The sequence below is a fragment of the Lentinula edodes genome (genome assembly GCF_021015755.1).
Source record: "Lentinula edodes strain Le(Bin) 0899 ss11 chromosome Unknown C8R40scaffold_14, whole genome shotgun sequence".
NCBI classification, from domain to species: domain Eukaryota; kingdom Fungi; phylum Basidiomycota; class Agaricomycetes; order Agaricales; family Omphalotaceae; genus Lentinula; species Lentinula edodes.
The window spans coordinates 699,066-724,497 of NW_025764320.1; the positions used below are offsets into that span (position 1 = coordinate 699,066).

The window sequence follows — 25,432 nt, forward strand, 5'->3', positions numbered from 1 at the left end:
GGGAATGAGAATGAGAAACGACGAAGGGCGGGAAGGAAGGGCAGAAAAGAGATAAAAGAGGATAGATGGGTTCGGGGGTTTAAATAAGCACGGAATGCGAGATTTTTGCAGCAGGTGCATCAAAGGGGGGCATCACATCAAATCTCACCTGGAATCACACAACACTTACCATTACAAACACTCTCTCGAGTCGGTGATCCTACGGGATCCTATCACAAACATTAACCATCTTATCCGGATCCATCTGAGACAAAAAATCGTGTTCATCGTGAGGCTTTGTGGAAATAGATGCGAGTCAGAACAGAACTAACAAAGTAATCAGTGTGTAGCACACACTACTGAGGTCCTTTCAAGTAGAACTTGTTCAAGGATCATAAGCCCCGTTCTCCATTACCTCGTATTAATGTATTTTCATCGCATTTGCAGAGATGATTATAACAAGCCCTAACAAGCCCAGGCATGATCACGTCCTCACAATCTGTCTTCTCAACAATCCACCACAATCGACGATCTCGATCTTTTTTCAAAGAACGAAACAAAACAACACGGAAAATAATCTTTCTTCCAGATTTCGTGCCCCACAGGCTGGATACGGTTGCTCGAATTTACCGTAAAAGGCAAGTCTATTTGTGCGGGCGAACGATGATTATGTACATCGTAAGATTCCTTGTAATAGCGCTCTTGCAGTTTCAGTCGTGTTGGTATGTTCCCCGGCCAAGTATTAGGCTCCGTGCCGTTGGGCCTGGCGAATCCAAGGTGTATCACGGTAGGAGACGCTTCTGGGTGCAGCTAAGCGAGACTCAGGCCAATGAGGGACAATGGAATTTGCACGATCCGCATTCTGTGGGCATTTGGGAAGAGGGAACATCGTGACGGCGGCAATAGAAACAGCTGAGCAGGGAAAAACCAAGGTTCTAGTGCATGGTGGTTATCGTTGCAGTCGGAGATTGAGACTGGATGGTGTAGTAGGAACTAGTAGGAACGACTGTCGCGAGTGCAAAGAGTTGGAGAGTGCAATGTGTGATAGTGCGCAAACGTACCAACGGTTTATGAAGACTTACACTAAATAAAGGTAAATTTAAGTATTTGCATAGCGTTAAGATGATAGATAACAAATAGACACACGAACCGTGACTTCTGTACAAACTATCCATATTAGATTTTTGACTATGAACCTTCCTAGGCCTTCCTCGAGTCTTTTCTCAACTAGCGAAAGGCAAAGCGACAAGACAGTGGTGGGCTTTGGGGACGAGAGCGAGTTTTGTAATCTATCAGAAACTTGTACAGCAGTCACGATGCCAGCAGTGTTTCTCCTTTCAGTCACCGTAGCCCTTTCTGGTTGCCTCTACACGCGAATAACCAGCTGTTCAAGCTTTTGAGCTCCGAGGAATGACTATTTCAGTCCATAAAAGTTCGAAAAAAGGATCCGAAAATGCAAGCGGCATATCCGGCACAAACCATCTGACGTCATTCTGAATCAAATCGAGGATGACATCAAGTCGAACCACCTTCCAAATCGGTAAATAAACCGCCAGTACATAAAACGAATTGAGATCAATTTTATACATTCACACCACTACCACCAACTTCAACTATCAAACTAAACTTCCACGAATCCTTGTTTCACGAACCTTCACGATTTACGGTAGCTAACCATCAACAAGCCTTATCTACCCAATACAACCAGAAAACCTCGCTCGCATTTTTTCAATGGCTTTTGAATCTCACATTCGCCGTGGTCACCCTATAATTTTCTCTCTCCTCGCCCTTTTTGGCATTATCGAACTCGCTCTTTCCGCCTGGCTCACTGCGCGTTTCGACAGATTTCACGATTACTCTGACACTTCCGAACGAGACCGTGTCCGGTTCACCCTATTCGCTTCCATCTGGACTGTCGTCTCCTCTATCCTTTTCGGTGTTCTGTTCACGGTGCACTCGACTGCTAGCGCTGCGACTAGTATCATATCGCATGTTGTCTGGTCGGTGTTGAGTTGGATCATATGGACGGCTGCTGCTGCGGCGGTTACGGAGATGTTGGGCGGAGGATTAAATTGTAATGATGTGACCGGGTTCAATTATTGTGGACAGTTGAACGCGTTGGAGGCGTTTGCTTGGATCGAGTGGTGGGTACATGATGCCTTTATGTTTTCCGTTTGCTGATTCCCTGTGTGTTACCTTCCTCAGGATCTTGACCACCTTTGCCGTTATTGTGGTGCTTATTTGTGCCATCAGTGCCGCTAGAAGAGGAGATGGATACCGTGGTGGTCTAGTTTCCCAATATTGAAGGCCCAACTCGCCATCTACTTTGCTTGCGGACGCGCATTAGAAAACGAAAATCATGATATTGGCCCACGCATTGACGAGTTCGATAATTCATGATACTACATACATACGTTGGTCGTTCTGGTTACATCTTCATTTCTTATTTTCTCCTTGTGTGTGTGTTATGTGTTCGGTGTACGGCGTATGTCGCGATATGTATCTTACATACATGTCTTAGTCTGTAACTCATTGCAAATTCAAAATCCATATATACGTTTTTTGTAAAACTTCTTGTCTAAGTTGTCAGGACAGTACCCAATCCGTAAGGTGATCAAAGTATGTGTAGTACGACGAAAAACGGGGCCCTGGGCAGATGGCAAAATAGAAAGACAAACAGTAAGGTAGAAAATATACCTACCATGCGATTCGAGGGATACATTTCTCCCAATACTCGAAGAAATCTTCACCCAATAATCAATGCCACCTCAAAGTGTTCCCTAGCATTCCAGACATTCCCCCGCCGAACGCGTTAAGCACTTGAGAATTGACCAGGTTCCTACTGAAAAACCATTTCGAGTTTGTAGCTTCTTGACCCTTGTCCTGTAACGACCTCACCGTTCACTCGCAATCGTGTCCCCACGTTGCAAATCGCACTATCCCTTTGACGCAACGGCGTATGCCTCCTCTGCGTTTACCTCCCGCGTCTACGTTAATAAAGATCGGTGAAATGACAAAAAGGCCGATCCGCCCTGTACCCTGCACTCACCGTTCACAATTTCGGAACGGCAATACGTCGTTGCGACAATGCCCTGACAATATCATATCCCCAAACCAGGCGTCGTCTAGAGATGGAAGAAGGAGGACCCCAGCGCTGAGTGTTGTAGATACATGCATAAACGAAATAAGACGGGATATCATCCGGGCTTCTCTCTGCTATACCGCCTCGGTGTCGTTGATGATGATATTGAGAAGAGAAGGTAAGCTTCTAAAGGCAGCGATGACATGGGAATCCGATGAGTACATCTGGATGATGAGTTGGCCGAAAAGGAGAGACGACCAGACAGGGTCTGGCGCTGTGCTTGTTGTCATTGAAAAGGATATGATGATGACAAGTTTTGTTGCCAATGAGGGAAGCATGAATCCCGTGAAGATAGATTCCGAAACGTTGCCGATGCCAGTTTCCACAAAAATTTCCAGACCAGCGAATATTCTTCTGCCAGAATAGCCTGGCTAGCTATCTTTGAGTACTGAGGAAGAAGAAAATATCGTTCCTCACGTTGCATAATATATGCACAGATGAACGGATAAAACCACTTTATATATGCAAACGTCCTTCAGCGCCACCGTTATCACCGTGGTCGTAATAAGGAGGAACAAGAGTACGTGTGGCCGATGTATGTAGCTCTTCCCCCGCTTTCTCAATCAGCCATGTATTGTCCAGTAACAAACGACCTTCGCACATCGGTGCCACTGAGCATTTCTCTGGCCACACTTCCTTTCCTATGACGAATGAATACGGCATCTCGAAATTACTCGCCAGCACATTCTGGAAGACAAGCTTGATTGCTGTGGGTTGTCCGTGCTTGTGTAACCATTCTTTCAACAGTTCCGTTATTACTGTCTCGACACGCTTTGGCGTTGATGGCCAAGTACCAAGTGGTGCTGCATAAATGCTGCCAAATGCAATGGGGACATGTTGAAGAGATCTTCGCATCTGGGTATGCGACACGGAGCGCATGGTCTCGTTGTGCATTTCAGCTGCAGCATCAAGATTGGTGACATTCAGGCTGTTGCCCATCTATTAGTATATATGTAGGACAAGCAAAAAAAGTTGTGAGTAGTCTCATCCCGAATGAATGAACAACGGGAAATATATGACGGACATTCATATCGAGAGGTGCCCCATACACGGCGGCATTGGCAAGAAGGCCAAGCACAACATGAACAGTGTTCAAGCGCATTAGGAGGGTCACGCTCAAAGAAATTATGGTTGAGTGTGCGGTCTGTGAATAGGAAATTTAAGCAGGAATTGTGATAAATGTAAGTTGATTGAGTACGAACTGTTCAGCGGTTCGAAACGGTTTCCTCTTCGACCAGCGAAAAGTGAGGGAAAAGGTTGGGGGACCGCAGCTTGCCATCCTTTTATGTAGGCGAGATTTGAATCAGATGCAGCGGAGGCAAGGAAAGGAAAGGAACAAGGCCCGAAATTTTTTTGATGCGCAGGCGCTGTTGGAACCTGTTTCAATTTGAACGTAAACGTTTTTGTTTTACACTACAGTCAACTCCCTCTTAACCCATACCCCTCCGTCGAGGTCCAGAGGTATGGGTTATAAGGGAGTATGGGTATAGGGAGAGTGCTATTTTCTCAGCCCAAAAATGCTCGGAAATGCTTTGAAATATGTTATTTGGTATCTGGGGATTAATTACAACCCATAACGAAGCATGTAAACTACTTTCGGTGGAAATAATCAGTAATTTCAGTATTTGCCAGAGCGCGGTCTGCCTCGAAACGTGTTTGACGTCCAAAGGATCCCAAAATCCTCTCCAGCTTTCGTGCATATTGCTCGTCCGTGCCATCGATGAATTGTTGTAACGTCGTGACTGCCTGGAGAGCCTCGCGGCGGCTAGGACGTTTATATACTGGACCGTCATCATCTACATCATCATCTCCACCATTAATGACAGTATCTTCTTCGGCCGCACGCGCACGCAGAACCGCTTTGCAGATCTCCTCGTCAGTGCTCTCATCAGCAGTGACCATGATCTTCTCCCTTTCGGGGTTTAATAACGAGTCGATGGTCATGCGGTTACTGCGCTGTAGGACGCCGGTCTCCTCAAGGAGATCAAGAGTATCTTCGACATTCTTCTCTGCGCATGCAATAGGATCATCAGCAGAAGAGTCTTCGGTGATCAGAGATGAGATGGGAACAGAGACATTTGTGGGAACCGAAGATGGAAGGGAATCCGAATCAGGAAGAATTCCGGCTTTCTGCCAGCAATGAATAATGGTTGTGGTATTGACCTCGCGCCATGCTGCTTCTGCAAGACGCATGGCCTCAAGCTGGTTGATATCGTAAATGTTCATAGGAGAAATGCCGGAATCATAGCGATCGATTGAACGTTCAATGTATTTTTGACGATAGTGAGCCTTGAAGCAGCGAATTATTCCTGAGTCCATGGGCTGCACATGAGCGGTGAGGTTCGCTCTGAAGTTTTCGACTGCGATATTTTGGAGACCTTCAGGAGGAACATGACCTGAGAAATTATCCTGGAGCAGTAAGATGTTCCTATGCTGCCTCGCTAACTCACGGTCCCATTCCAAAAGCCAATCCTGGTACAGCTCCATTGTCATCCAAGCCTTTGCATTGTTTCGATATCGAAATCCCAGCTGTTCTCCTGTTTTATTGCCAAATGCTCGAGGCTTCTTGGCTTTTCCAATGATGAATGCAGGTTTCTTCTCTGAGCCATCGGCATTGGCAGTGAATGCGTAAGTCAAGCGTACTTTGCTGCCTTTTACGCCGGAATGCTGTTTATCAGCAAGCCCACGATCAGGAGGCAGTCTATCCAAATGGTGAGTCTTACTGATTTATGCAAGTACAAAGCTTACCCATAGAAAAGGCCAGTTTCGTCCATGTTGAAGATGTCACGCAATGGGTATCCGTACTTCTTGAGAAGCTCTCTCAACCTCGCACGTTCTGCATCAACGACTGTAGGGTCAGCAGATGCTGCTTCACCATGCTGCTTGAATTCCTTCAATCCATTTCGCGCCTTGAACCGACTCAGCCAACCCTCACTGAGATTGAGTCGTTCGTCTTCAGGTATACCAACCAAGTCAGCAAACTGTGTCCATTTTTGACGCAGAACCTCTCCTGTAAGAAGAAGGCCGTCACCCATAGCCTTCAAAACCCACAGGCTAAGCATCTCCGTGACTTCTGGATGCTGGGTTTGGCGCATGCGTTTGGCACCTCTCGATACACCTCCTGATTTCACATACTCTTCCCGCCATTTCGCCTCATTTTTTACCCAACTCGAAACGAGGGGTTGGTTCAATTTGAGGTTTGGATAGATGGGCTCAAAGTGACGTGCTGTTTTCGACTGGTTCTTACCATTGGCATGGTACCAATTGATGATTTCGATTCGCTGTGCAACAGTAGCGTTTTCCTTTTTTGTGAAGACTGGTTTCTCCAGTACTTGAGCCTGACTTTTTACAGTCGCCGTAGGATCAGGCTCTCTGGGCTTTGGACCTGCATATATCAGGTGTGAATATTTGAAACCTTACCGGAAAATGAACTTACGCTTTCGTTTGTTTCCTGCAACTTTAGGTGCACTTATGACTAGTTTCGTGAGACGCATTAAAATACTTTGCTTTTTCTCGTCTAACCGTTCCAAGCCGCGTTCATAGTCTGATGCATTTTCCAAATCATTTATCAGCTGTTCCTCCTCAACGAGGTTACCTTCTTTGTCCAACCACTGCTCATCTTCATTGGATATTTTCTCCTTCTTCGCAAGTTTAGATTTCAGGATGTTGTGTCTCTCTTCGTACTGCTTTCTGAGCTTGGCCAGGCCCTCTTTCAAAGCTGCCAGAGGATGATGCGCCATGTCGAATACAAGAACGTGTAGATTTCGAAGTGAAAATGGTTCAGGGGCTGTTTGTTTTTGCCCTATTTTCCTCTCATAGAAAATGTTTAAAAAATTCAATTAATCTCGATAAAAATCTTCCTGAAACAAGGGACCCTTGAGCGACTGAAAACTAAGCAGGACAGACTAGGGAAGACTATGGAGTGGCGCCCGATGATAATCATCAAGGGTATGGGTTATGGGTAAAAATATGGTAGGGATCTCCTAAAAATATGTATGGGTTATGGGGTATGGGAGAGTTATGGGTTTTGCATGGCACTTCCCTGCAAACAAGGTCGGTGATCCGAAAAATCTATGGGGTATAAGGGAGTATGGGTTTATAGGGGTATGGGTTAAGAGGGAGTCGACTGTAGCAGTAACCCGTGCAATGCACAGCTTAATTACGCTCGGGGCGTCGCTCTGCTCCGCCCACTTCCTTCGCCTGTGATGTCAATTGAACCCTACACGACGCGCATGAACTTATGTTAAGACAAAATTTGTCTAGCCAATCGGAATGATTGGACCAAGCAGGGACAAACACATAATTTTTTGTAGTGTTGATAACTTTTAGTCTGCTTCCACAGCTCACATGACCACTCGCGGCGCGCGATTGTCTTTCAACCTCGTTCGACTCTGGTTCAACTTGTACATCCCAGCTTTAAAGACCAGTGAGTAGAGGTGTATGGTTGGCTGTGGTTGGTGGGTTTTTGTTCCTTTTGCTTCCACTTGTTGTCCCTTTACCATCTGTAATGATCACTGCTCTTCATGCACAAATTTAATTGACTATTTGTCCACTTTCCCTGATGTCCACACATCACTTTCAAAAATTTTACTCCCCTTCATCTGCAAAACCTGGATGTTCGCGAGAGCAAGGGTACTAGCTGGAGAGCGCTGTCCAGTGCTGAAAGCACAGTGCTGTCAGCTGCTTTCGAGCTCTTAGCCGAAAATACAGGTTTTACAGATGTTGTCCATTTTGAGATGGTTATAGAAACATTGTGAGCAGGGATTCATTATTGTTGGACATACAGCTGTTAAGTAGATGTTATTGGTATAAATGACAAAGAGGTCTGAAGTGGTGTACTGTGTGGGAGTGTTCACATAACAGCACTGGCCTATCCTGGCCAACCTTACCTGATCCAAGTAATTAGCCCAAAATTAGTCAATATTCCAGTGCAATGAATTTACATGTGTCTGCCAAAAGATCTGATGCTGAGATTGGGAATTCATGACAGGCTCCTGCAGATCCGTACAATGCTAGCACATCATAAGTCCATGTTCTTACCATACTAATGATCTTCGCCCCTCAACAGAGCCAAAAATGTGTCACTCTCATGTCCTTCCTGCATCTTCACAATTGGGATTGCCACAACATTTCTGGACTTTGTAGTATTATCACCGATTTTGTCATGTAAATACCGTTGCGCGTACTGCACTGCCAGTCTTCGTTCCGTCAAGGATGACTGGGCTCCGAGCCAGACATACAGCGCTGCTGATGATGTCTTTGTCAAAGTATTGTCCAAAATGAATGCATCGGAAGAAGATAATGAAGAGAATGTGATTGGGGGTTCAATGGCGGAGAAGCTTGGTGTCCCAGAAAAATCAGAAAGACGGTATAGGTTTAAAGTAGGTGTAGAGCCATCGGGTAAATGAGATTGTGCAGTATCATGGTGTATAATCGTGCCTTCGCCAAATTCAGCTAGGAATATTCCTGTGCCATGTCCCCCTTCATCTGCGTGGTCAATTAACATTGACTCTGGAGAGATCCAGGAACGCATGTATTGCTCACCAAAGACCGTGACTTGGCACCCTCCCCTTCTGTTCCCAGACAAGCTCCTGACAAATTCTGCTGCTCTAAACTTTTCCTTGCCCGCACTTTCTTTGGTATTCAGCTGCCAGACCTTTGTTCCCTTATCCAGCACAAAGGCATCACCTTCTACAAGACTAGACCCAGAAAAAGGTACTTCCCGAATGGCCACCAGATGTGCATGGGACTTGGATGGGTGTAGATTCGGTGTGATGCTAATCCGATAAAGTTTGTGCGTATCCACTGGAGGCATGTCGGAGACATGATGGAATCCAGTGGATATACCACCTTTAAGACAGACAAAACCGTGAGGAAAGTGGGAAAGGAATTGATCAGATTCATAGCCTTGAACTTCGCGATATTGAACGGGAACCCCCTGTAAATCTGCACAGAACTCTAATGAATGAATACACCAAAGATTAGTGCTCATCACTCACGATCGTCTAGTTCAACTGTCTTGTAAGCAGCAGTACCAGCCTCGTCCTGAGATGTCTCGTCTCCAAGCCAAAAGTGCAAGTTGTACGAGAAAGATCCCGATTGCGGGGTTTTCTTGTAAGTCTATTCCAGGTGAGCCATACCTGCAAATCTTGCGCAGAATTCCACGCACATAAAGTACGATGTATGAATCACCATCGTAGAACCTTCCCTCCTCCGCTGTGGACCAGGGAACCACATGAAACTTTTCAATACGCCAAATTTGTAAGCCTGTGGTGGCTCCAGCTTCATTCCATGCTGTTTCCTTATCTCCACCGTGTTCTCGAACGCGCTTTTCGAGCTACAGGTTGCAAATTTGTTCAGCAGGTCAACGAAAGTTGGGAAAGATGAACACACATCGGATCCTAGTAAAGCAATGTTGGAATCTTCAATGTCGTATTTCGTAGGTTTTGTGAGATGTTCATTCATGGTTGGGTTCAAGGAAGTGCGAGATCTAAAATGATTGGGATCGGGCCGAGATGTTGTTGAAAAATGTCTCGCAGGGTCCGAGTCTGGCAGAGAATATCAGGCGCGTTTTCTTGATCATCCATCCGGCTTCCTCATAGCGCTGAGTACTGATTTCTGCGCTGTGGTCCGTCTCTGTGCTGCTCTAATCTTGTTCGCAATCACTTTTCCTGGTAATAAAATGAATGGAGGAGGACTCAAAACCGGGGAATCCCTCGTGTTCTCACTCTGTTCTCACTAGACCCAGGATATTCTCCCGCCGTTATACATTAAAGCCTGGCGATAATTTGGTCAGTGCTCTAGATTTTCGGAAAGCAACGCGTTATATCAACTTTCTGACGCGCGAATTGTGGGAATGCTCATAACAGCAAGAATGGCAGCCAAGAACCCAAACGAAATTTGGATCTCCATTTTTGAATCAGCAGAGCTAAGAGCCATTCTCCTGTACAATCGACCATGGTCTTTGACCCTTGCAATGGTCGCGCGCCACTATGTAATTTCTGGCCCCTCAGGGTGGAACCTGGATCTTGGCTCGGATGCCAGGAGCTGGTCAGCATGATTTTCGGAGCTGCGTCCGAGGAAACCTGTACACACTTTGACTGTAGAAACGGAGAGATAGGCAGGATGGGTATGCAAGTGATTCGATCGTCGCTTGAAACCATATTGTTACAAGGTAGGCTCTAGCCGTCTGCATCAAAATCATGTCTTTTCTCAAATGTATCTTCTGAAGCTTTTAGAAACGATGCACGGTATGGATGTAAGGTGAGATTTGCTCCTATATCGCTTTCTATTTGAACTAACGTGTGTATTGGAACGAATGGAAAGATTATTCAACTTAACCATGTGGCCCACTTACTCGTCTTTCCTTCCATCACTAAAGCCATTTCCCTCGCCACAATTCGATCCGCCTGCTCACTAGGATGAAGTTCATCGTACCTGTGAACAATTTGAATGAGATCTTGACTCTTTTTCTGCGCAAGCTAGACATACCAGAGGTAACTGTCCCGATCCGTTCCATTGACCAGCGTGCAAACACCGCTATCTGGCTCGTTCACTTGGAAGACACACGAATTGATGCAGCCTGTAACGTTGAGCGGTGCCGTACCGTTCAAATACTGGGAAGGGTTGTCGAACATGTCTTGGAACAGGCTGTGGGAGTCGAAATGAGCTAAGGAAGTTTTCGGGTAAGGTTGAGGATAGTATCAAATATGGCTCATGGCTTACCAACATGGGCATCAGGAATTTGCGGTAGCAGGGCTTGTAGCTTCAGCTGTGTGAGATCGTTTCCAGAAAGGGCAAGTTCAGTCATAGATACGCTCCAACTGGTTGCGTTACGAGGGAAGGTCCAAAATTTGGTATAGTAACCAGTCGAAGAATACAGAATGGTGTGTTGTAAGGGGTTTATCTTTGATTCAACACCGTATTCGATGAGGTTAGTTCTGATTCCCAGTGTATTATCACCAGTACTAACGCTTACATTTTGGAATATGAAATTCCTCGCTCCGCTTTCATACAAGACTTTGACCCAATTTACCATACAAGTCGTCACATCTACCAATGAAGCAGCGTCGTCTCCGGTGAGAAGTGCGCTCTCTCCAAGATCGTTTGTTCCAATCCACAACGTGTAGATAGTCTCTTCAGGCTTCAACTTCAACGTTCCATTACTCGTTTCCTCAAAGTATGTCGGCAGCTGGCTTTCGAACACCGAAGGAAAGGGTCGGTTCGTCAAATTGTTCGAACAAGTTGCACCAGACTTTGCGAATGGAAAAAGAGAAATATTCGCGTAACCCGACGCGTATACCTGGAACTTTATTTAAGTGCTCGTTCAAGCATATCGAAAAGATCAATCTCACAGGCCAGGCGGTCCCTCCATCACCGACGCTTATTATGTCAGTGTAGCTGTCCCCGAACGTCACGAAGTTCTTGATTTGACCGGGGGCGACGCCAGTTGCTTGCACAGTGACTAACAAGAGGAGAGTCGCAAGAGCGGACCGTAGAAGATTCATGAGGGTTCGGTCTTTGCACGAGATTATTCCAGTCTTTTTATACTGTACGAATGGTATGGGAGAGGGATAATTTCGGCATATTTGTAGAACATTTTCATAAACTTGCTGGGCATCCGTTTGTGAATTCGATAGGCATACTGACCTGTGACCACTTTTGCTGCTTCTTCCATTGCGTTCGTTTCCATTTCCCCTTGATGGATGGAAAAATTGCAAGACCAGTCAACGAGATCATTTTCTGCTATAACTCCCCATGACTCGGAGGGCATGCGATATCCTTATTTTGATATTATTGCCTGCTAATTTTTACGGTCCGCGAAGGAGCTTGTTTTTCCTCGTCTATACTTCTCACATACCTTGGCATTAAGTACTGAACATCGAGCACCAATTCTCGCTATCACATCCAAGTTTCGACCAAAGTTTGATGCATTTGATGGCTCACACGTACTGTCTCAGACTCTCTCTGGGGATGATTGATGACGACGGTGTAGTTTTTGTCCTCAACGATGTCGCAAGTCCACCGTGAAACATTTGTATACAAGACGTTGTATTCGCATGGCGGCGTGCATACACCTATCTTGCTCGACATATATCTTCCTCGCAATGTAGATTCGAATTCATTTTTGCCAGACAAAATCTTGACTCTTGGAGCCTTGGTGTACTTTCATGGAGGGGGACTGACAGTTGGAAATCGGATGAGTTGGTTTCCGACTTGGCTACAAAGTAAGTGCTGTGGTATGTAAAACTTTGGATGAGATTAGCTGAGATTAGATAACTCAATAACATAGAAAGAATCACCGATGCTGGACACATTTTCATATCTCCCGATTACCGACTGATTCCTTCAGGATCCACCACTGGTCATGATATCCTAGAAGATGTCCTTGACATCTTCAAATTCATTGCCAATCTTTCCGTCGATATCGCACCGGAGCAGACTGAGCAAAACCCAAGGCCCGTTCAATATCGCGTCGATCCGAAGAGGATAGCAGTTAGTGGGTCGAGCGCGGGCGCACTTTGTGCCTATCTTGCTGCGATGCACGCTGCTCCGAAGCCTAAAGCGGTTCTATCTTTGTATGGTCTGGGAGGAAACTTTCTCATCCCGCAATACTACACCCCCAAACATTCTGTCTTCTTCCGTGGCCGAGAGATGCTTAACCCAGCTTTATTCTCTGATTTTCTCTACCCCAAATGTTTATCACCCAGCTCCCAAGTGATAACAGACTCGCTCAATACATACTTCCCTCCCGATGCCCCCGCTGATGTTGTCGCAATACCAGGGTTGGAAACGAACACTGGCCCTCCAGGCTTTCCTTCCAATCGCCGGATGTTTCTAGGGAGACTATACCTCCAACTTGGGGAATTCCTTGATTATTACACTGGTGAATACGAACCCGGCCTCAGTGTTGCTCTGCGAAAGAAGGCTGAAGACATTAAATTGACACGGTCCGACTCGGATTCCTCCTCCGCGAATGATCTCGAAAAGATTTTAGCAAGCAGAATTCCTGAAAAGCACCGCAGTCTCTTTCCCAGTCTTTGCCCTCCAGACGCGTATGCCTCATGGCCCCCGGTATACTTCTTCCATGGATCTCTCGATAGTGCGGTGCATGTACAGGAAAGCCAACACCTACATAATTTGCTCATCAAGGCAGGTATTCGATCTATACTTAACATCGCGGAAGGAATGGAACATTCGTTCGATTATCAACCTGATGCAGATGTGATACATGCCGAGGCTTTCAATGAAATTGGGAGCTGGTTGGATGAGATTTTGAGAGAAACATCATGAGTATCCATTCTCCTCGTTTGACGGGAACTTTTGGAATGTCTTTTGGGTCTTGTGGTATATACAGGTCCGAATACATAAGTTGTGAATGGCTATCGTTACATATACAATATATACACATGCGGAGATTATGAGCTATATACTACTTTTTCTATATTATAAGATGATAGTACAGTATGAATATCGACACAGCTATGGTGATAAATTGGACATAGATTGAAATGGTATGTGGTACATCTGACAGTCAAGGCTCTGGTTGGCAATCGTTAATCGTCTCTCCATGTCTCCGCACTCTCCGTAACTAGCTTGATGGGAATCGGCACCTGCGTAGGTGATAGGTCGGATTTCGTCACATCGGGAGGTGATATCGACAGGACAATGAAATCCTTGACCGTCAAATCCGTCGTAATGAACCCTGGACAGCCACGAGTCTCATTCTCATCGCATTGGATCTCGCCTTCCCAGTCGAGGCTGTCCTCTGCACTGTGCGCAGGGGAGCTAGATGCCGTGATAGGTGGGGGCCTAGGGCGAAGGGTCCCCTCGGCCAACGTAAGATTCTTCCACCCTTTCTGACCGCACACCTCCACGGTAATCTGTCGGAGGAGGTACACTCGAATTTTTGGGGCAAATTTTTCCGTTGACCTTTTGGACGGCTTAGAATAGACGAGTTGTCGCAGGGAGGATAAAAGTCCAGTGAGTTGGACGTGGAAATGAATAACATCAGAAAGCGCAAAGACTCTAACGGATGGAATAAATAACTATGTAGGAGGGCAAATAAATAAATCTTGAACACTGGAGTGAAAGAAATATAAGTAACGTACATGACATTGAACTGGTGGCGTAACAGCAGGCTTTCTTGATTTGATTACTGACATAGTCTGATGCCACTCCTCAGGAGAAATTTTGACATCCGAAAACAAATCCGGGTTGGGATTCGGAAATGATGGTGCCCTGCTTCGAGGATGGTAGTTGAGTGGGATGGTCAATCTACCATATTTATACGTCAGTGTCATGAGTATGGGGTGAAAGATATAAGACTTACTTCTTCGCCTGTTTCCAAAAGCCCATCTTCACGATTTTGATTGTTAGGGTATACAAGCAGCTCGCTACCAGCCCTGATGCCCCAGGATACATGACATGCATGGACGGGGGGAGAGGCGATTCACGCCCGATATTGTCCTTGAATTTCGAAGGGAAAACACACGTGAAGGGAATTTCGGAGGGACACCTAGTAGAGCCTGCATCAACTGCCTCTGGGTTGTACTTCCATAGGCTGTGTGTGTCATTGACGAGCGTAGTGCTCTGAGAAACACCGCCGCTGAGGACAAGGTCCATGTGACCATCAAGCTGATCAAGAAAAAAATTTCAATAATCGAAAAAAAAAGGTATCCAGCAGAAAAAACGAGTTACCTTGATTTTGATTTCACTCACAGTCTCGCAGGAAGCAAGGCTTATGATTCCGGACAAAGCAGCCTGTCTTCCATATGACGGCGTCGACACCCCATCCTCTTGGTCAAGCAGAACCACTGTGGCGTCACCAGCCTTGTGAACATATGTCCCGGTAGGACGACCCAGAGACCTTGTCCTGGGCGTGAGCTGGATAGATTGTTCTCCGCTTGCTGGATCAGAGGAGTAGAGAGGAGGTAGCGATGAGATAGAATCATAGGACGGAAGCTGCTTTGCGAGGGTTCTGAGCACCACGACGTCGGAAGCGAGCATACAACGAAAACTCGGTGAGTAAGGAAAATGGGCTGTGACCTAGAGGGGGGTTAGGGATTGCCTCGTTATTCATCATTGATTACTTTATATCCTGGGCTGGAAGAACAGCTTAATGTAAGTCAATTCACAGAAGCGGTAGTTTGTTTCGAGTCATCATGATCGGCACCGATATTGCAGGGTTCGATTTCACCTGGTGTGAATCACATACAGATCTATATCATTAGCAAGCAACGAACACAGAAACTCGAAATGACTCGTTCGAAGGTCCGAATAGTAAGGCAAACCTGAGCTCGAGATAAAGAGTAAAAAAGAGAAAATATGTTGCTGCGTTTGAACTAGCTTTGCACTGCATGACTGACCGTCCAAGTTCGAGAATGTCCTTACAAAATACAGCAAAAAATGTAACTGCGGGGGTACATGTTACAGTAAAGTGTCGACCGAAAGCAAGCAAATGACTCGAAGCTCACAGATATCCGTAGTGGGTACGGGGTAGAAAAGACTGCGCAGGTACTACATGGTGATCTATTCAATTATTAACATTCCGAAGAAACCAGCTTGGAAAAGAACAATGTCAATCACAGATTCTTTGGAATGGTTTTGTTCACATACAAGATTCACGATCGCGAGTTTCTGTTTCCCGGTCTCTCAAGAGTCGTCAGCGTTTCCTCTAAGCGACGTGCACGATCTGCATTCTGGATCACTTCCCACTCCTCGTCGTCACTGACATAGCTAACAGGCCGATCTTGATGATGTTGACTTAATTCTGTCCGAACGGATATAGGTCGCTGAGCGCGTAAATTGGCATTAAGGAAGCCAGAGAGCAGTAGAGTACTCCCACGAGTGTTGCCGTACGCAGGTGGTGGCGGTGCGGCGATGAGATGATCTTCGACATCTCCGGTGCCGACACCGCTTTGAGCGAGGGCCGCTGCATACGTGGGTAGAGGAGGTCTATTCCAAGGAGAAAATGCCACAGAGTCATCCACAGGTTGTCCCCGCCGGGAAAACGGCAGTATTTCTCCAGGATGGAGGAAAGCATATCTCTGAGCCCTCATAACATATATCCGCCTCTCAAGGAAGAGACACTGACTGAGGAAAGCAACAGCAAAGATCACATGCACAAAAATAGTAGCGGAAGCAGCGGACATTGTAGAATCATTGCTGCGTGACTGTGCTTTACCGGACAGAAATAAACCAGCAACTGTCCAAGCACCAATAGTTCCAAAAGTAATGAATAGTTGGATTGCGAAGACGATTAGGGTACCCAATTGAATACCGCCAAACTTCTTTCGCTTTAGAAACGAAAGAAGAGTCTTTGGTTTCTTCAGCGCAGAAGTGGAAGCATCATCTGAGGTTGAGGCAGGTGACCCGGGGAACGTAGTAGGAATGGCAGCGGGGGCATCTGCTGCGGGGTTGGAGGTAGGGGGAGAGTCTCGATCAGCAGGATGGCGCTCTGGGAGAGACGAAGACGAATCCTCTCCTTGGACTGTTTCCTCCTTCTCCAGGTCTTCCCTAAACCCAATTTCGCCCCGCTTCGAAGGCAAGGGACCTGCTCGAGGCCGCATTTCTTCGGTAGAGATAGCATCAGAGGATGAGGGGGCTGACGATGAACTAGCAGTTATTGAAACCATGATCCGTATGCTGAATACCAAGAAAGAAAGGAAGAAAAGACTTGCTCCCGGCAAGGAGGTCCGCTAATGCTGACCAGGAAATTGTACGCTGTACTGGAAAAATAGAAGGAAGAGTTCAATCCTAACGACGGTCTCCGCGTCAATTCGCCGAAGCACTGCAGTTGGCGTGGGAAGATATTGTTTGGAAAAGACTGCAAAATTTACAATCATCCCATCTTCCAAGCTACATACATAATCCCAGCTAATCTCAAGTGGCGACACTGATCAGGCTAAGCAAGGGAGTCCCGGGGGCTATGTAATGTGCATGTGCTCCGAAACAAATTTTTCGTATAAAAACCACTGTGGCTGCGTCCATGTCATGTAGCAACTGCTGGTCAGGTTTATACGCTAGTCGATCGCAAAAGTATACTGTTTACCTCAGTGTCATTCCTCATCATGCACTTCAAACTTTACGGCGTTGGCGTTCTAGGTCTACTCTCCACTGTGTATGCTGCCCCTTCCACTGGTGTGAGTGAAGATTCTACGAATTACTTAGTATAGTGAAAGAAATGATATTACAGACACTAATCTCATTTACATAGAACCGTCCAGGAACCAACGACAAATCTACCCTCTTGAAAGCCAGAACAGAATCCTCCCCGGCCGCTGAACTCAAAATATATTTCACAGGATGGGCCAAAGGCAGCTCAGACCCAATTACAGTGCCCCCCCGAGTCCAACAACGAACGCAAAAAGCATTGGATCAGATCTGGAAACTGGACTCGAATAAAGAATGTATATACATGACGAGTTACGTTGGCGACGTTGAGGGGCGTTACATTTTCCAGATTTATGGAATACCTGGATGCTACAAGGATGAGGGGCGCCGGTGTTTTGTAACCGTTCCAAGCTCTGGGGATGGGGATGGAGAAGCAACACTATCCATGGCTTAGTATTTGCTTACCATGACGAAGCTTATAGCTCAAAAATCCAATCGAATTGAATTTGAGCAGGAGAATTTGCACGCGCAAATCTTATCATTGCATTGTGCAAGCAAATGTACATATCAAGGTTTGGTTAGCTCGGAGAATGTCGTAGAGGACTGCAAGCAAGAATTCTAGACCCTACACATCATATGGATCTATTCGAGCTTCTTCCTTCGGTATGATATTTCCCAGATCCACAACAGTATAGAAAGCAAAAGTTTTGGTTTCGAGGGCGGCCTTCTTAGACGGAGAAATATCGTGTCCCTCCGAAGGCGCAGGATCATCAGAGCGATACGTATACGCAACCAGCATGTTGAACTGCAATAGAGGAACATAAGCTAATGAGACCATCGAAATCAAGAAGACTCACCTTAACTTCGCCTCGGGCCTCCTTACCTAAGGCTACTTCCCCACCCACGACGGTCACGTTGGCTCTCTTCTCCAGTATACCAACTGTTTTAGATCTAGGCTTAGGTTCTTTCTCTCGGCCAGACAAGCGAGCTTCAAGTTCATCGTCATCCAGTCCAAACATTTCCTCGTCATCTTCATATTCCCATGCTTCAGCAAATGGTGCGACGGAAAATGGTGTTGTGGGTATCGAAATAGCGAATGGTGGTCGACGTGCTTTGTCAATAGTACCTCCCTCTCCGGATGATACAGCAGCAGCAACATGCATTCTCTGCACCGATAACCTAACTTGAATTGGATCGTATAGTGGATTAGTCAACGACATATGGAAAGGATATGTTTTCCCTGCTTGTAGGCCACCTCTCGTATCCTTGTCGTCGTCTACAGGTGCTTTGGTAGAGCGTTTCGCGGCTTCCGCGCTGATATGGCCCAGCATCTCTATCTGATGAGGAAGAGCCACCGTTATTGCAGGGAGATAATTTGCAGCGACTAGCTTAATCTTGTATCGTACAGACTGGGCCTTTTGCTCGGGCTTTATCAAAATATGTGTGCATGCTGGACAGCGTTTCGATCGTTTCGAATGGAGAGGTATTCGTAATGGTTTGAGATCCCTGTGGATTCCGGCATCAGGAGGATCTTTGGGGTAGATAGACCACTTACCTCGTTTCCAGAGATGTCGACCAGCTATAATTCCATCGTTGTTCGAGACTCGCAATTTCTGAAACATCCTCCAGGCGGCGCATCAATTCGACATCGACGTCCCCTCCACCAGAGCCATAGGTACTAGCGTGGTTGATATCTAACCTGCTCTTATATTCTGGCATCTCGTCTTTGTTTGCCGATCTATCCTTTCCGCTGGGACGTCCGGAACGCGCATGTGGGGTGTATTTGGCCACACCTGGTATATCTCGCGCGAGGGCGGCAGAAGCAGCAGCTGTGATAGGATTCGAGTGATGATGTGAGTGGCTGATAGAAGGAGCAACAGAAGAGGAAGAGGAAAGTGATGATGCACGTAAGATAGGTTCAAAATGCTCCTTCAAACGATCGAACTCCAAAGACTCCGGAGCGTAATCTTCGAGTTTCTGGAGTTGAGCTACGAGCGTTTCGCTGTCAGATGTTCGAAAAAGTGATAAGAGGGGAACACGAGCTCGCCTGCAAGCCCAGTGGGCTTCTCAAAAGTGATACCCACTTCAGAAGAGTCCCACCTGCAATGGTTACAGTAGAGGAAGAATGGCGGTTCACCGACTGTGCTTATGGGAGCTGAAAGCCTCCCGTCTCCCGCGTCTGGAGGGTCTGAAGGAACTACTGATAATGTATTACGACAATTGGGACACATGAAGCAATTTCGGGCACATCTGGCACACAAAGAATCAATTGAGTATCAAGCAATTCATCAAACATAAGCACCTGTTCTTTTCAGCCCTAACGCTGGCACTTGGGACCTCAAATAGACAATTCGGGCAATAGTAGCCACTGACTTCTACAGAAACACAGCGATTGCATCGCACCGCGTCGCATTCCTCGCAGAAGAACAAGGTATGTAGAGGATGAAAGCTGTAAGCTGAAGATTCGAGATGGGGTGGCGGAGGCACGGATGATGCGGAGAGACATGGACAGTGGTATAGAACATTCGAAACCATAGTGTGCTTTGTAGTAGATTGGATAGTTATTGCGCCCACGTGCATCACTGTGCATCAGCGTGTATCATTGTAAGGGTTCTAAGCGCGCGTTAAGCACAAGGATTGCGCATCATGATCAATAGCAATATGTAGACTGTGATAACCAGAAACTACATTGAATTAACCTCTCTCAACGAGCTTCAAGTTGGTCTAACACAGGCGCTGTTCATCGCTGGATGCCTGGTACACAGCGCCGACAGGTTTGTTATTGCGGGGGGTCGGTGTTTCTGGACTATGATCTACTATGATGCACGGGTCTCATCCTAACTCATCTTCTCTCATGAGTTATGGCTTTCTGGGAAGTAGATCATTTTCGACTCATCTGGAAACATACCTAACAAGACAATGGACAAACTCTCAACCGATATTCATCTACAATTTTCCAGAAGATGTCTCCTTCGCTCTCCTTCGCTCTATTAAGGAAGATAGAAATGCTCTCGAGATCACTGGAGGTTCACTCCGAGTCTTGCTTCTATCTGAAGTGCTTCATCACTGACCTTCTTTCCCTATATAAAGGACAAGCATATACAATAGGATATGATAGCTAAATTATACTGGCTAGGGAACAACCACTTTACCGTACTGTATGTCCTCTATTTAAATTACAGTAATGGAACACACATTTCTACACAGGGGGGATTGATTATGCCACAGTCACTCTTGGTGCGGAAAGATCAGGAAAAGAAACCTTCTGAGCGGTGTGTCGACAATGCATGCAGGTAACTCTTGCATCGAGCTATGTAATTTATAAGCCCCTTTCTCCAAATTTGAGTATCACGACTGATTATATATACAATCCACCGGATACATATGTAGAGTATTTATTAGATGGGCAAATTCAATAGATGGTTACAAATGTAGTCCGTGACATAGTTCAACAAACACTGACTTGCGCCCTCCTTCTGAGTTCTTTAACCCTCAAAAGGGTTAGAATACTGGGGATGTGTCTGCGTTGTATTTGGTTGAGGTGGTTGACTGGTGGGATACTGAGATAGAGGGTACGAAGAAGCACCACCGGGTGCTGCGGGATCATAAAGCGTTTGTCCCCACTCTCCGTTATGATCATAACGCTGATCGTACTGTGTATAAGGCGGGGCAGAAGTAGACGCGAGATGATTGTCTCGTGGTCCGTTTATGTTTGACAACTGTGCATACGCGCCTCCCGACCGTCCGGGAACCCATGCGGCAGTAGATTTAGCCTTGTTACGGCGCATGCAACATGCGCCAAGGAAGAAGAGCAATGCCAAAACGCCCGCAGCGATGGCCAGACCTAAATAAAGATTCCTGTGGGAAGAAGAGCTTGAGCTGCTATCGTCGGTAGAGGTTGGCGCTCCGAGCGTCTGCGATCCAGTTGTGTCTACTCCATTCAAGCGCTGATTCACAAAATCCGAGTGTGCTGTTGAAAAGAGTTAGAACAAGGTTCGTCAAACACAATTCTGAAAGAACGGTACCATCAGCAGGATCCGTCGTTGAAAGTAGCTGTACGTATGGATCACCTCGAGCCGAAGCGTTGCTGTCCGTGATAAAATCTCCATAATTAAACAACGCGTAGACGTTACGAACTGTAGATTGATTGATTCATTGTGTTACGATATTCGAAACTCAACGACTGAGTAACTCACGGAATGACATTCCAAGGATGATATCGTAGGTAGGATCAGAGCCAGTGTCGAAGGAAACAGGCTGAAACTGTGAGTAATATGCTGAGTACAGTTGAGACTTGTAAGTGCAAATGAGGCTAGCTTACCAGACCAATGCAACTAGCTGTACCAGCGGAATTTTTGACGTCAGAAATGTTAAGGATAGAAGGATCACTGATAAAAAGTAAGTTCGGACATTTATCGACAAGTATACACAGGAACGTCTTACAGTGTTGCATCAAACGGATGGATAGGATAGCGCACACCACCAATTTTGAAAGTCAAGTTAACTTCGAGGTCACAAGGGACAATCCATACGGCCCCAACATCAGTGACATTGGTGTACTCTGCACCAGAAAACCTGCTGTAGAATGCAGTTGCTACAGTGCTGCAATCGGGTAAGGAGGAAGACGGTTTGAATCGGGGGCGTACGAACTCACTCGGGTACTTGACTTAGTGAGAACCCGGTGTCTAAAACGGCAGTGGCTTGCTTTGAATTCGACGTGCTGTCTACCTCTGTCGTGTAAGATATGGACTGGTTATCAGGACCGATGATCCCGTCGCTGTCTATTAAAATCTGGAAATGTTGGTCGCCAGTATCGTGAATGGAGACAGTCGTGACCTCCAGTTTGGGTTCACTTGTGATGTTGCCTAGCCCGTCAAGAGTTTCACCACTAACGAATAGCAAGGTTGAGCAACCGATTGCAGATAGTCAACCTGGGGTCTACATACATAGTAATATTTCCTGGAAAATCTGCACTGGGATCTGTAGGGGAATAATGGTCAATCGCATCGAGTGCAAGCAGAAAACCGTTGTGCGCTCACCATCGGTGCGGCCAAGATTGACAGTGATATAGTTCGGGGAACTGGTATTTTGGATGAATATTCGATCGCAGACGGATGCGCCGGTGTTGTTGTTGAATTCAGCATAGACGTTACTACCGGAATTAGGGCCAAGACCAATGAGACCTTGGCCGGCAGGATTGCTGGAGCTCTGACTTGCGGAAACTACAGAGGGATTAGCATAAACCTGAAAGAACTGGAGATACGCACTGTATGCTTGCTCGGGTACTATATATCCTCCAAAGTCCAGGTTAGCCAGTTCAATATTACCTGTGATATAATCAGAATTGGGCGAACGAACGAGGACCAGCTACACACCATTTACAGACCCTACGGCATAAGATACACTAGCTGAGAGTTTTGTGTTCACAGCGCCTGAGACGGACCCGACGACCCATAGGTCAGAACTTGAAGGGCAAAAATGAGGACAAGGTTGCAACGAGACCTCAGAACGACATACCTGCCGGTGTCAATGAGCACAGAGAAGGTGGTTCCATTCAACGTGATATCCGTATAGTAGCTGATGTCTGCCGAGTTATTGAGAGAAGAGGTACCAATTTCTCTCCGGTTTAAAATCGAAGTCGCGAGACTCGGTGATTCATTTCGCCGCCCGTTCACTTCCAGCCGAAAAGCTCGAGACTCATCGCATAATAGTATCGTAGGAAGAAGGCACAACAGTGAAGAAAGCCGAAGTCTCATCGTGAGAGTAGTAATGTACGAGGAAGGAGGGAAAAAGAATAAAGAAAGGAGGTAAGGCAAGATGAAATACTTAAGTAAACTTGCGCGCGTGTATAGGCTGTGTTTTGTGGCAATGATGATGATTGTCAACCCTATAACCCGCCGTGGAAAGTATGAAGGCGCTGATGCAAGGGCGTACAAACACTGCAATGAATACTTCAAACACTGATTACGACGTGCGAGCGTATGAAGGTAATACAGAAAAATAGTAAATAGTTCGCGGATAAATAGGTAGGTGAAATCCAGTTCAAGCCTGCACAGAACGCTCGCGTGCGCTGAAAGTAAAACTACTGCCATTGCATAAATTCTGCATTATGTAGGCTCTTCAAATCTTTATTAGCGATACCCTCCACCGAGCGTCGGTTCAGGAAAGTCAAACCCGCTGGATCCATGATCTTTTCCTTGTCCAATACCATAAGCCGAATAAGCCGGCTGAGGATGTAGGGACGCTGTTGAGTTGTTGAAAGACATCAGAGAAGCATTAGCCTTGAGCGTCCCTTCTTGAAGAGGTAAATAGGAATCCGATTTTCGGCCAGAATCCAGGTGTTTCTCCTGAGCGGGCGCTTTGGCTGTATTTCTTCCGCAACAAAAGCATCCCCTGTTTTTGCGTCCCTTGCGGCAGCAACATCTCCATATAACGAAGCCAGCCACAAGCAATACGAACACAAGACATCCGACGAAGATGTACGGCCATCGACTGAGTATCATTTCTTGGTATTCTTTCTTCTTTTCTTCCTCAGAAACCGGAGAATGAACCTCTTCACTAGCAGGTAGGAGGGCCCATTGAGAGGAAGCAGTGGTGTCAACGCCGCCCATTCGGACCTGAACAAAGTCGTTATGGGCTGCATCCACATTCGTAGTGGATAAGAGTTGCAAGAAAGGATCAGAGTCGGTGTCGTCGTCTGCCCAGTCGCCATAGTTCAAAACAGCGTAAACATTACGCACTGTATAGGTCATAGATGAGAAAGTTGTCAATTCAGCACGGAAACAGTAAATGAGTGTCGCTACGCACGGAAACTCATGCCCATGATCATGTCATAATTTCCCAGTAGACTGAAAGCAGTAGTAATCGGTTGGAATGACCCAATGCACATATGCGTACCATTGGAGCTGGTGATGCCAAAATTGTCGTCCACGGTATCAAGGGGATGTACGGGATAATTCACTCCACCAAAATTGAGAGAGACATTGAGCATCTGTCCACAAGGGATGGTCCACCATTCATTCGTTGAGTCGTATATGGCACCTTGGACGCGCCCGTATATGGCGTCAGAAATGTCTCGAGGAACTTGGTTGAACGTGAAACCTGAATCGAACACAACGACCAGCTGGCCATCAGGAGCCTTGGGAACGATAGAGTCGTACTGAATTACTAGTCCGTCTGGGCCAATAATTCCATTATTCTTGTCAGTTAGTGCTTGCCAGTGCTGATCTAAATTGAGAATGGATATTTAGCTGATACTCACGAGGCTAACGAATTTAACTCACCTGAACCCAAAAGTTTGAGTACACTCTCCACGTCATTCTTGGGCATGCTCGTCACATTCTCGAATCCCGAAATATATTCAGCAATAGTCATTTGTCCAGTGTAGTTCTGTCCGGGATCACCATGTCGGTTGAGAAGCAGCGATATGAAGTTATTAGAAGAATTGGAAGACTGCGAGAAGATGTTATTCAGCAGTGTATCGCCTGCATCCCCGCTAAGTTTATCATAGATCTTCGAGCCCTCATTGGGACCAAGCCCTATAAGACCGTCATATCCCTGGTCATGAATGTCAGTGCCAAATGAACTAGCGTCTGTAACAAGTACTACAAAGATAGATAGCTCAGCTCAGCGGATATAGAGCATGATGATAGGATAGTGGAGCTCACGGAACGCTTGATTATTGACAGTGTAGCCACCGAACTGCGCTGTTGTAGTATGTATGTCCCCTCCGGCGGAGCCGATAGCGTAGGACAACGATAACGATTTGCCAGTGTCGGTTGTAGTGGGGACTGTTGATGGAAAATTGACCCATAGGTCGGAGCTAAGTACTAGAGTCATTCAGAGCATTGAGAGATATAAATCCGAGGGCTTGCCTGCCCGTGTCTATTATCAGCCGAACTTCCTGGCCCCCAAGGGTGACGTTGGCGATGTATTGAGCATTTCCAGAGTTGGTGAGAGGCGTTGAGCTGTTCGAGGAGACTCTGCGGCTGAGAGAATGCGAAGGAATGTCCGTGCGGACTTGGAAAGGAAAAGTCAAAGCAGTTACAGAAGCAGATGAGACCAAAATCAAAGAAAGTGGGATGATAAATGAGTGCATTCAGGCCAGAGACGACGAGATATAGTGAGTGGGAAAGAGAAGGGGCTAGTTCAAAGGAAGGGGATAGAACTGATAGTAATAGTGGGGAGGAGACCGTT

The 25,432-nt window shown here is 46.3% G+C and overlaps 13 protein-coding genes across 13 annotated transcripts; 4 read left to right on the forward strand and 9 right to left on the reverse strand.

Moving 5' to 3' along the window:
• Window positions 1-1,710: 1,710 nt before the first annotated feature.
• C8R40DRAFT_1160373 (uncharacterized protein) lies at window positions 1,711-2,284 on the forward strand (the record flags this gene model as incomplete). Its single annotated transcript, XM_046230011.1, has 2 exons — window positions 1,711-2,123; window positions 2,185-2,284. The coding sequence occupies 2 exons, from the start codon at window positions 1,711-1,713 to the stop codon at window positions 2,282-2,284; spliced, it is 513 nt and encodes a 170-aa protein (XP_046087283.1).
• Window positions 2,285-3,577: 1,293 nt separating this feature from the next.
• Window positions 3,578-4,223, reverse strand: C8R40DRAFT_1068964 (uncharacterized protein; the record flags this gene model as incomplete). The annotated part of the gene is made up of 2 exons (XM_046226060.1): window positions 3,578-4,060; window positions 4,146-4,223. The coding sequence occupies 2 exons, from the start codon at window positions 4,221-4,223 to the stop codon at window positions 3,578-3,580; spliced, it is 561 nt and encodes a 186-aa protein (XP_046087284.1).
• Window positions 4,224-6,424: 2,201 nt separating this feature from the next.
• On the reverse strand, window positions 6,425-6,950 carry C8R40DRAFT_1101029 (uncharacterized protein). The gene is made up of 3 exons (XM_046227927.1): window positions 6,665-6,950; window positions 6,585-6,604; window positions 6,425-6,519 (listed from the first exon to the last, which is right to left on the reverse strand). Exons 1-3 carry the CDS (start codon window positions 6,859-6,861, stop codon window positions 6,485-6,487), a joined length of 252 nt encoding a protein of 83 aa, XP_046087285.1. The 5' UTR covers window positions 6,862-6,950; the 3' UTR covers window positions 6,425-6,484.
• Window positions 6,951-7,443: 493 nt separating this feature from the next.
• Window positions 7,444-8,026, forward strand: C8R40DRAFT_1101031 (uncharacterized protein). Its single transcript, XM_046227928.1, has 2 exons — window positions 7,444-7,874; window positions 7,943-8,026. Exon 1 carries the CDS (start codon window positions 7,562-7,564, stop codon window positions 7,817-7,819), a length of 258 nt encoding a protein of 85 aa, XP_046087286.1. The 5' UTR covers window positions 7,444-7,561; the 3' UTR covers window positions 7,820-7,874; window positions 7,943-8,026.
• Window positions 8,027-9,614, reverse strand: C8R40DRAFT_1101034 (fragmin60). The gene is made up of 5 exons (XM_046227929.1): window positions 9,515-9,614; window positions 9,291-9,458; window positions 9,121-9,241; window positions 8,666-9,067; window positions 8,027-8,608 (listed from the first exon to the last, which is right to left on the reverse strand). The coding sequence occupies exons 1-5, from the start codon at window positions 9,584-9,586 to the stop codon at window positions 8,166-8,168; spliced, it is 1,206 nt and encodes a 401-aa protein (XP_046087287.1). The 5' UTR covers window positions 9,587-9,614; the 3' UTR covers window positions 8,027-8,165.
• Window positions 9,615-10,366: 752 nt separating this feature from the next.
• C8R40DRAFT_1272123 (carbohydrate esterase family 16 protein) lies at window positions 10,367-12,007 on the reverse strand. The gene is made up of 5 exons (XM_046234064.1): window positions 11,476-12,007; window positions 11,100-11,423; window positions 10,847-11,027; window positions 10,613-10,790; window positions 10,367-10,558 (listed from the first exon to the last, which is right to left on the reverse strand). The coding sequence occupies exons 1-5, from the start codon at window positions 11,626-11,628 to the stop codon at window positions 10,453-10,455; spliced, it is 942 nt and encodes a 313-aa protein (XP_046087288.1). The 5' UTR covers window positions 11,629-12,007; the 3' UTR covers window positions 10,367-10,452.
• Window positions 12,008-12,131: 124 nt separating this feature from the next.
• Window positions 12,132-13,414, forward strand: C8R40DRAFT_1043196 (Alpha/Beta hydrolase protein; the record flags this gene model as incomplete). The annotated part of the gene is made up of 2 exons (XM_046224150.1): window positions 12,132-12,348; window positions 12,414-13,414. The coding sequence occupies 2 exons, from the start codon at window positions 12,132-12,134 to the stop codon at window positions 13,412-13,414; spliced, it is 1,218 nt and encodes a 405-aa protein (XP_046087289.1).
• Window positions 13,415-13,677: 263 nt separating this feature from the next.
• Window positions 13,678-15,130, reverse strand: C8R40DRAFT_1169864 (uncharacterized protein; the record flags this gene model as incomplete). The annotated part of the gene is made up of 4 exons (XM_046231447.1): window positions 13,678-14,169; window positions 14,233-14,398; window positions 14,454-14,758; window positions 14,822-15,130. 4 exons carry the CDS (start codon window positions 15,128-15,130, stop codon window positions 13,678-13,680), a joined length of 1,272 nt encoding a protein of 423 aa, XP_046087290.1.
• A 644-nt stretch (window positions 15,131-15,774) lies between these two features.
• Window positions 15,775-16,725, reverse strand: C8R40DRAFT_1021116 (uncharacterized protein; the record flags this gene model as incomplete). Its single annotated transcript, XM_046223009.1, has 1 exon — window positions 15,775-16,725. A coding segment is annotated over one exon (951 nt), but the record flags the coding sequence as incomplete, so codon positions are not given.
• A 251-nt stretch (window positions 16,726-16,976) lies between these two features.
• C8R40DRAFT_154595 (uncharacterized protein) lies at window positions 16,977-17,848 on the forward strand. Its single transcript, XM_046234192.1, has 2 exons — window positions 16,977-17,265; window positions 17,340-17,848. Exons 1-2 carry the CDS (start codon window positions 17,194-17,196, stop codon window positions 17,688-17,690), a joined length of 423 nt encoding a protein of 140 aa, XP_046087292.1. The 5' UTR covers window positions 16,977-17,193; the 3' UTR covers window positions 17,691-17,848.
• Window positions 17,849-17,861: 13 nt separating this feature from the next.
• C8R40DRAFT_1160381 (dynactin p62 family-domain-containing protein) lies at window positions 17,862-19,771 on the reverse strand (the record flags this gene model as incomplete). The annotated part of the gene is made up of 5 exons (XM_046230012.1): window positions 17,862-18,041; window positions 18,094-18,742; window positions 18,792-19,224; window positions 19,284-19,486; window positions 19,539-19,771. 5 exons carry the CDS (start codon window positions 19,769-19,771, stop codon window positions 17,862-17,864), a joined length of 1,698 nt encoding a protein of 565 aa, XP_046087293.1.
• A 950-nt stretch (window positions 19,772-20,721) lies between these two features.
• Window positions 20,722-22,992, reverse strand: C8R40DRAFT_1043099 (aspartic peptidase domain-containing protein; the record flags this gene model as incomplete). Its single annotated transcript, XM_046224141.1, has 11 exons — window positions 20,722-21,206; window positions 21,262-21,372; window positions 21,433-21,499; window positions 21,558-21,624; window positions 21,680-21,838; window positions 21,891-22,124; window positions 22,183-22,216; window positions 22,276-22,458; window positions 22,504-22,563; window positions 22,612-22,700; window positions 22,754-22,992. The coding sequence occupies 11 exons, from the start codon at window positions 22,990-22,992 to the stop codon at window positions 20,722-20,724; spliced, it is 1,728 nt and encodes a 575-aa protein (XP_046087294.1).
• A 215-nt stretch (window positions 22,993-23,207) lies between these two features.
• C8R40DRAFT_154186 (aspartic peptidase domain-containing protein) lies at window positions 23,208-25,429 on the reverse strand. Its single transcript, XM_046234190.1, has 5 exons — window positions 25,111-25,429; window positions 24,904-25,058; window positions 24,520-24,840; window positions 24,044-24,463; window positions 23,208-23,975 (listed from the first exon to the last, which is right to left on the reverse strand). The coding sequence occupies exons 1-5, from the start codon at window positions 25,332-25,334 to the stop codon at window positions 23,368-23,370; spliced, it is 1,728 nt and encodes a 575-aa protein (XP_046087295.1). The 5' UTR covers window positions 25,335-25,429; the 3' UTR covers window positions 23,208-23,367.
• Window positions 25,430-25,432: the final 3 nt, after the last annotated feature.

Bases quoted from the DNA above. Each gene is read 5' to 3' on its own strand.
- C8R40DRAFT_1101029 (XM_046227927.1), bottom strand. From the start codon at position 6,861: ATGGCGCATCATCCTCTGGCAGCTTTGAAAGAGGGCCTGGCCAAGCTC. The intron at 6,605-6,664 runs CTATGAACGCGG...AATGCGTCTCAC, and splicing joins GATTTGGAAAATGCATCAGA to GAAACTAGTCATAAGTGCAC. The intron at 6,520-6,584 runs CTAAAGTTGCAG...AAATATTCACAC, and splicing joins GAAACTAGTCATAAGTGCAC to CTGATATATGCAGGTCCAAA.
- C8R40DRAFT_1101031 (XM_046227928.1), top strand. From the start codon at position 7,562: ATGGTTGGCTGTGGTTGGTGGGTTTTTGTTCCTTTTGCTTCCACTTGT.
- C8R40DRAFT_1101034 (XM_046227929.1), bottom strand. From the start codon at position 9,586: ATGAATGAACATCTCACAAAACCTACGAAATACGACATTGAAGATTCC. The intron at 9,459-9,514 runs GTGTGTTCATCT...TGCAACCTGTAG, and splicing joins TTGCTTTACTAGGATCCGAT to CTCGAAAAGCGCGTTCGAGA. The intron at 9,242-9,290 runs GTGCGTGGAATT...CACCTGGAATAG, and splicing joins ATTCATACATCGTACTTTAT to ACTTACAAGAAAACCCCGCA.
- C8R40DRAFT_1272123 (XM_046234064.1), bottom strand. From the start codon at position 11,628: ATGAATCTTCTACGGTCCGCTCTTGCGACTCTCCTCTTGTTAGTCACT. The intron at 11,028-11,099 runs GTAAGCGTTAGT...GTTGAATCAAAG, and splicing joins GGAATTTCATATTCCAAAAT to ATAAACCCCTTACAACACAC. The intron at 10,559-10,612 runs GTATGTCTAGCT...AATTGTTCACAG, and splicing joins GATCGGGACAGTTACCTCTG to GTACGATGAACTTCATCCTA.
- C8R40DRAFT_154595 (XM_046234192.1), top strand. From the start codon at position 17,194: ATGCACTTCAAACTTTACGGCGTTGGCGTTCTAGGTCTACTCTCCACT. The intron at 17,266-17,339 runs GTGAGTGAAGAT...TCATTTACATAG, and splicing joins ATGCTGCCCCTTCCACTGGT to AACCGTCCAGGAACCAACGA.
- C8R40DRAFT_154186 (XM_046234190.1), bottom strand. From the start codon at position 25,334: ATGCACTCATTTATCATCCCACTTTCTTTGATTTTGGTCTCATCTGCT. The intron at 24,464-24,519 runs GTGAGTTAAATT...TTCTCAATTTAG, and splicing joins ACTCAAACTTTTGGGTTCAG to ATCAGCACTGGCAAGCACTA. The intron at 23,976-24,043 runs GTGCGTAGCGAC...TGACCTATACAG, and splicing joins GATCATGGGCATGAGTTTCC to TGCGTAATGTTTACGCTGTT.